The 8,560-nt window shown below is 34.5% G+C and overlaps 1 protein-coding gene across 1 annotated transcript in view; it reads left to right on the top strand.

Annotated features, from left to right (window-relative positions):
- Positions 1-8,560, top strand: part of unc13c (unc-13 homolog C (C. elegans)) — a 169,000-nt gene that overhangs the window by 44,200 nt on the left and 116,240 nt on the right. Inside the window, exons 11-13 of the mRNA XM_016546895.1 lie at positions 3,283-3,452; positions 5,405-5,520; positions 6,686-6,849. Coding sequence (XP_016402381.1) covers positions 3,283-3,452; positions 5,405-5,520; positions 6,686-6,849 — 450 coding nt within the window. The remainder of the gene's footprint in view (positions 1-3,282; positions 3,453-5,404; positions 5,521-6,685; positions 6,850-8,560) is intronic.

Below are 8,560 nucleotides of genomic sequence, written 5' to 3'. Positions count from 1 at the left end.
GGTGTTTATCGCGTTTTGGAACCAAACTCTTCATATATATATATACACACACACACATACACACATACATACATACATATAAAACTACAATATAATATAATAATATATTTTATTTTTATATTTATATTTATTCGGCCAATGCAACATTGCAGTTTCAGTATGTGAATGAGAGCGTGTGTGGGAAATGGCTCTGTGGCTTTCAGTCTGTGCATTTCTTCATCTAAAGCTCATGATAAATCTAAGTCTACAGGGTGATGAGAGAGAGGCTGGATCTCTGGATTTGCAAGGATTTATGCAGGATTATGGGGAAATGCATATTATGAGATGAGCTCTTAGTTCCTCTCACCTGTTTAAACTTTTTCAAAGAGAGAAAAGCATTAGAGAGATAGTGGAAGCCCTTTTAATTTGTTTTCTCAGGTAGATAGTCTGTCATAATAGCAGGTTAAACCCATCAAACGATCTTCACAGTAGGTGTTTTTATAACATCTGATGAAGAGCTGCTATAAATCTCTCCGATCTTGAGAGAAACCTTCTGTTGTGGTGTATTTTCTCTTCTCACCTCACTTTTTAGTGTACGGTGTGTCGGCAGATGGGAGTCGATCTGTTGCGTGGATTCAGTTCTTATTAGTGGCTCGTCCACTCAAAAGTAGCATCATGTGGCTTGTCTCATTAGCATATTATACACTTTCTGGATTAGCTTTAAACTAAAACTTTCTAGTGCTTTCAAGCAAACTTCAAAGAAACGCAGAAACTGGGCTCATTTCTCTCATTTAAAAAATAATACGTTTCCGATTTAGTTGCAGACTGTTAATGCAAACTGTGCAGCATTGCTATATTTGAGGATTTGTACATTTCCAAGGCTTTTTTAATACTTAAAATGTCACTTCACTGAATATATTACTCAACTTTTACCTGCACAGATTGAATCCGTTTTAGTCTGATTGTGTTCAGTTGTTTTTGTGAAGAGACGTCTATTCCACAGCAATTCGGTCTTTGACCTAAAACAGAATGGTTTAAATATGACAACTGCTGAAAATGGAAAACTTGGACTCAAGTGTGAGTACATAAACAATTTTTTGAACAAATATAAGAACTATAAATCAGCCATTTTAAGTAAGGCCTCAGGATATTATTTTCAGATGAACTTCTGCCTTACTAGTCAAGACATTGAGAAAATGTATGCAACATTTTGGCATTTTGGCTCCATCAGTCAATTTCAAAAGCCAAAAAAAAAGAGAGACAGAGAAAAGAGGAAAGAAAGAAAAAAAGAAAACCATATTAAATGTTTTTACTTTTACTCATTCCTTGAACCATTTATCTTTCACTGCATGTTCAAATGTTTGGAGTCTGATTTTTTATGTTTTAGAAAGAAGATTCCTCTGCTCACCAAGACTGCATTTATTTGTTTAAAAATACAGTAAAAACAGTAAAATTGTGAAATATTATTACAATTTAAAATAACCATTTTCTATGTGAATATATAATAAAATAAAATTAATTCCTGTGATGTAAAGCTGAATTTTCAGAATCATTCCTCCAGTCTTCAGTGTCACATGATCTTCAGAAATCATTCTAATATGCTGATTTGCTGCTCAAGAAACATTTCTGATTGCTATCAATGTTGATAATCTACAAAGAAGCCATCTGCAGAAATCTACATAATAAAATCTACTTTTGATCAATTTAATGCATCCTTGCTGATTAAATTTATTAATTTCTTTAAAAAAAAAAATCATGGTGACCCCAAACTTTTTTAAAGTTCGTGTCAGACCTGATCTTTCCATATAAAGTGCTGTTGTCCAGGTTTGTCCGGCGCTCACCGTGATCATTTTTCACTCAAACCGTTCCTGTAATATGATGATATTTATATTTCCTCCTTAGGACGGTGTCAGTCAGTGTGATTTGATGTGATGTGTGTCAGGGCTGCGCTGTGAGGCTGTGTGTGTTTCTGCATCTGTGAGTGACTGTCTGCAGGCGTAACGTCTGTCTGTGAGCCCGTCTCTCTCTCTATTCACTCCTCCACCGGAGAGACAGACGCAGACATGGACCACAGGAGGCTAAGTGCCCTGTTTGGAGATTCAGTGGAGCATAACATCAGCTAAATAACAAAAGACTCTTATACAGTCAGTAGTGTTTTGTCATGAGAAAGAAAAAACCACGAATTAAATCAATTTAGTATATGAAATATTTTTAAGTCTCCTGGTTCTCAGTTTCTGACAAAAAAAGTTTCAGATGAAATCTCAACATTGTCTCAATCTGTGCTCAGATTCCTGAGATATTAAATGTGCAGTATGCAATCAAAAGTCAGAGATTAAACTTTTCTCATTAAATGATCTAAACTGCTATACATTTTCATTTTATACACTGCAAAATATAATTTTCTTCCTCAATATTTTTGTCTTATGATATATTCATGCTGTTCTGTCCAGGTAATATCTTTCCCCAAAATGAAAAGTCAAAATAAATAAACAATAATGCATATAGGAAATGTAGCCTATTTTAGGATCTTTAAATTATTTTATATTCTGACATTTTAATTATAATTATTCACACCCACTCTGTTCTTGTTACTGTAATGTGGAGAAAACTTAATAATATACATATCATTTTTCATATTTTACTCCAAAATAGAAATAAATAAATAATAATAATGTATATAGAAAACTCTCAATCTTCATTTTTTACACTGCCAAAAATGATTTTGTTCCTCAGTATCTTTGTCTTGTTTTCCAGTACATATATCTTACCATTCTTAAGATGAGAAGCAAAATCACTTGTTTTCTGAAAAATATATCAAAATTAAGAGTTTATGCTTAAAACAAGAACAAATCAATGCCAATGGGGTCAGACAAATAAACTTAATTTAAAGCTGAAACAACATTATTTTTTGACCCCATTGGCAAATATTTGTTTCTTGTTTAAAAAAAAAAAAAAAAAAGAATCACATTTAATTTTGATGCATTTATCAAGAAATGCATTCAAGACTTGAAATCTGAAGTCATTTTGCATGTCCAGTAAATGTATCTTGATTTAAGACAGGTTTAGATATTTGTACCGGAAAACAAGTCAAAAATACTGTATAGCGTAGCTGTATATTCTTACTTGAAATTGCTTAAATTTTTTTGATGAGTTAAAGTAATGGAAAAACATGTGGTGCCATGACTTATTGATCATCTAATTTTTTACATTGTATAGGGAATTGTAGGACAAACATCTTTGTGTAATGCTTCTCTCTCTCACTCTCTCTCTCTGTCTCTCTCTCTCTCTCTCTCTCTCTGTCAGTGAGTGTCATAATGCTACAGACCGTATAAAGGTCCGCGTGTGGGATGAAGACGACGACATAAAGTCCAGAGTGAAGCAGCACTTTAAGAAGGAATCTGATGATTTCCTGGGTCAGACCATCATCGAGGTGCGGATGCTGAGCGGGGAGATGGACGTCTGGTATAATCTTGGTATGTTATGGGCCTCATTCTTCAAAAACCTCAACAAAAGTGAAAGGAATTGTTCACTCAAAAAAACCCAAATTGTCATAATTTACTCACCCACATGTCATTCCAAACCTTTATGACTTTTTTTCCCTTACCGTGCGTTCACACCGCCGCCGTCGAGAGCGTCAAAGTGGCCGCAAGTCATTCATTTTCAATGTGACGTTGTTGGCAGGGCGGCCAGAGCGATTTTTGATGCTCTCGACGGCGGCGGTGTGAACGCACAGTTAGAAGATGAACTGAGATAATCATGCTGTTCTGTCAAGGTCATATTTGATCAACAAATGAACAACAAACAAATAAACAAACATTAAATAAATAAATAACATTGTACAATTATTCACACTCTGTTCTCATTACTGAGGAGAAAACTTAATATGCATGGAATATACATATATACATCATGATAGTATTTGTTGTTATTGAAGTATTTTAATTTAAAAAATAATTGCATCTAGACAGGTTAATATTCATTACTTTTTTTACTCTATAGTATTGGTAGTACAGTACTGGAATATTTTGGCTTGTTTTTTTTTTTAACCTTCTTAAATATTTTTTTAATTAGAATCTTTTTTTATTTATTTTTTTTATTTTTTATTCTTTGTTTACTTTTTCTTTGTTAATTTTATTTCTTAATCATCTCATTTGTTCTCATTTTATTCTTTTTATGTCAAAGCACTGAATAGGCATTATGTATGAAATATAAATAAACCTAACTTGCCATTATATAATGTATTATTGTGTTATTATTATTTATTTTAAAATATATTATTTTACATTATTTTTTTATTTCTTACGTTAATGAGAATTTAAGCAAGAAATATTGTTTATTTTTTTATGTATATACATGTATAACCAATGAGAATTGGGTTTTTTTCACATTAAATTAATGTTAATTAAAATTAAATTAATTTAGACAGGAAATGTTTAAATTTCAAAAAAATGTTATTAGTGCAAAGATGTCTCATAATAGGATTCAGTGTAATATAATCTTTTGATTTGGGGGTGAAATGAGACTCTCTTTGCATTACTTTGTGAGATTCACCTGTAGAGCCTCCAGAAAATACAAAGAAGCACCATAAAAGAAGTTCATCTTGTGCTGTATTTCATGTCTTCTAGCTTCACTTCGAGTGAATTATCCCTTTAATACTGTTCAAAGAAATTTAAAGAGTTCCTCCTTGGTTTTGTTCTGGTGCAGATGGCCTGATTGTTCCACAGAAAATGCTTTCTGCTTTTGTTGATGCTTTATGCGTTGCATTGTTTTGCTTGGCTTGGAGCAGAAGCGTGTGGTTTTAGAGCCGTGACTTGGGCCAAAGTGAAGCGCTGATATCGGCACACTCCTCCTCCATCTGTCCACGACTATGAGAAGTGGGAAAGATCCACTGCGGCCACAGACAAGACATCAATTACAGCAATTAAGACGTCTATAAAACAAGATGTGGGGAGTCTTATCTGCAAAGAGCCATTTTATATCACATATTGGTTTAATAGCAGCTGCCGAATGTCTCATGAGATTTAAAGTCGACGAGAAATCGGACTGTTTACTTTCTTAATGCACATTTCAGAACCACGATTCATCATGCATGCTATTCCAAAGAAAAAATCTCACATTATAGAAGTATAATGGTTAAACCTTTTGGTTAATGGTGTAAATTTAGCTCCTGTTTCTAGGTTTCTGTGCTCATGGCTGAAATGAGACATTTTGACATTGTCTAGCTGTCTGATCCCGGGTCAGATCTGTAATGGAACATGGCTGTAAGCTGATGAGATTCGGTGCATTGCATGTGTTATTGACAGGGTCAGAGAGGAGGAACATCCTACAGCTCCAGCGCTCCTCAGTATCTTTCATTCATTTTATTTCCATTTCTTCTTGTCTTTTCTATCTTCTGCTCACATGCTCGTGTTCATTCTCCCTGCAGAGAAGCGGACGGATAAGTCGATGGTTTCGGGGGCCATCAGGCTGAAGATCAGCGTTGAGATGAAGGGAGAAGAGAAAGTGGCTCCTCCTCATGGGCAGTACACATGTTTACACGAGGTACGTCTGACATCAGCAGCTCAAATACACTGCAGACACTGCATTCGTAATCAGAATTTTGCCTTGCTTTAAATATACAAATATCAACAAGTCTCACTAAATATTGTTAGATTTTTGATTGCAACAACAACCACTGGGTCAGAAAAAAATTAAATACTAAAAAAAAAAATTGAAATGTAAAATAAATATTTCTATACATTTATTTTATTTTAAGAATGTTTAGATATTTTTTACTGTAAAATAAGACCAAATGTAATAAAATTAAAAAATGAAATATGAAAATAATTGGACTCTGAGTTGAGATATTTTGTAATTAAAATCCATATAAGGAATTTGTTAAGTGCCTCAAAATGCCTCATTTTTATATTTAATAAAAGTGATATTTAGATTTAGTCATGCTGTTACATATATCATATTATTGCATTAATTGTTATGAATTGTTATATTATATTTAATAAAATATATTTTATATTCAGAAAAGTGATAATTAAATATAGTCATGTCATTACATATATTACTGCATTAATGCATATATTATATTATATTATATTATATTATATTTAGAAAAATGTATTTTATATTTAATGAAAGTGATATTTAGATTTAGTCATGCCATGACATACATCATATTGCATTAATTGTTATGAATTGTTATATTATATTATATTATATTTAATAAAATGTATTTTATATTTAATGAAAGTGATATTTATATATAGTCATGTCATTGCATATATATTATATTACTAGATCTTGGTGCCACATTAGCAACAATAGTTCATTTCTGTGAAACGTCAATACGGCCACCATATCGGAAAGTTAAGGATCCGCCAAAACTCAACACATATTTGTGTTGCATTATGAATTGTGTTTCAGAGTCCACTGACGTGTGAAATCGATCATGTGTGGCTGGAAGGGTTTGTGTTAGTCTGGCCCACGTCTCGCTGGTTCTGTACCACCGTCGGCTGCGCAGTGTTGTGGCATTTTTGTCGGTGTGATGACTGTAGGTTGGCGCCCCGAAATGTTGACCTTTCCAAGCTGGCTGTGCTGTGGATGTTCCTCGACATCCATTCCATATCAGTGCTGTTACAGTTCATGCACTCGAAATGCCCTGCACGCTTCCTGGCCCCTAAACGGCTTCCCGCTTCTGTTGATTTCTGTGCAGAATCTCTTCCACTACCTGACGGAGTTGAAGAACAACGGAGTCGTGAAGATCCCGGGGGTCAAAGGTGACGATGCCTGGAAGGTTTACTTCGACGACGTGTCGCAGGAGATCGTGGATGAGTTTGCCATGCGCTTCGGTGTGGAGTCCATCTACCAGGCCATGACGTGAGTTTCTGATGTTTCATTTGCTTTTTAATAGAGATTGGGAGTCAGTCATTGAACGGAAAGCAGCCGATGGCTCACATACACCCTGCGTTTGCTTATTTAACGTCCTGCTGTTGTTAAAAGACGAGGCCTGGCGTTTTTCACGACTGAGGCTGATTGTGCAGGAATTTATGAAAGCCTTGTTTTGTGTCGACGAGTCTGTCGATGACTTACGGTCATACATTCACATGATGGCTTTATAAATCACACTGTTTACTAGAAATGCTCAGGCTCCCAATGAAAACCTCTCAGCCTCAGCACACACTCTCTCTTTCTCTCTGTTGGCTGTTTGGAGCTGTAATTGTTTTGGGCCCCTGCTCTGAGGGCCTTTACCCTCATAATTGCATCTGGAGTTTATGTCCTCTTTCTCTCGCTCTCATTCTCATTTCTATCAGGTGATCTTTCTATCTTTAGTGAACTATTGCATTGCTGTGTAAGAGACGAGAAAATCATGTATGAAACGCTGCAGCCTTTGTCATAATTGTGTGCAGTTACACTACCATTCAATGTTTGGGGTTAGTAAGATTTTTTAAAGTTTTTGAAAGAAGTCTCACTGAGGCTGCACTGATTTGATCAAAAATACATTAAAAACTGTGAAATATTATTAAAATTTAAAAAAACTGTTTTCTATGTGAATATATAGTAAAATGTAATTTATTGCTGTGATCAAAGCTGTATTTTCAGCATCATTACGCCAGTCTTCAGTGTCACATGATCCTTCAGAAATCATTCTAATATGTTGATTTGCTGCTCAGAAAACATTTCTTATTATCAATGTTGAAAACAGTTGTGCTGCTTCATATTTTTGTGTAAACTGAGATACATTTTATTTTTCAGGATTTTTTGATGAAGAGAAAGTTCAAAAGAACAGCATTTATTTGAAATAGAAATATTATGTAACATTATGAACTTCTTTACTGTCAATTTTTATCAATTGAATGTATATTTGCTTTAATTTCTAAAAAAAAAAAAAAATCTCTTACAGAATCCAAACTTTTGATTATTTACCTCTCATGTTCAGACCACAGTTTGATATGGGCTGCATTTTACAGGTCATGTGACCTCACAAAAAGAACAGATTTGAGCAGAAAATAAAAATTGATCTCTTTGGCTGTTGTAAGTAGCCTTAAAGTGTATCAGCTTTGACTGTTATTCCCCTCATGTTTCAGCAGAGCCTCTAAACGCTGACTGCTCAGGTTTAGATGACTGTAATGCATAAAGTAGCTCTAACTTGACATTGTAATTTCATATTGCATACAAACAATATAACTTCACCCTGCTTTGCACACTTTAAACAGACTTTAAAGCAGGGGCGAGAATTTACTTTTTCGCCACTGCTGCCAACTGTGGGTGAATTCAGATAAATTACTGGCAGTAAAAATGCATTATTTTTGCATTATTCTTTCATTGAAAATATATTTTCAGCACTCATAACCATGAGATCATTTACATGAGATCCTTTAGCTGTTGTTCACGTCTTAATGTCATTGCATCATTGTCACAGTACAGAAGGAGACCAAGGACGGAGAGATAAGGTAAACAGGGTTCTTTATTGAACAGGGGCTGAGGGAAGAGATGGAGAGCAAACGGGTTAAAGGCAACAGTCTATTGAATGGAAGGGATCTAGCTCACGTGATGACGGGTTCCTTCTAGGATCGGGCTGAAGAGGATG

Source organism: Sinocyclocheilus rhinocerous, unplaced genomic scaffold (assembly GCF_001515625.1).
Source record: "Sinocyclocheilus rhinocerous isolate Xijiao unplaced genomic scaffold, SAMN03320098_v1.1 scaffold942, whole genome shotgun sequence".
In the NCBI taxonomy this organism is placed as follows: Eukaryota; Metazoa; Chordata; class Actinopteri; order Cypriniformes; family Cyprinidae; genus Sinocyclocheilus; species Sinocyclocheilus rhinocerous.
Note: the sequence above shows the minus strand (reverse complement) of the source record. Positions and strands in the feature narration are given on the sequence as shown.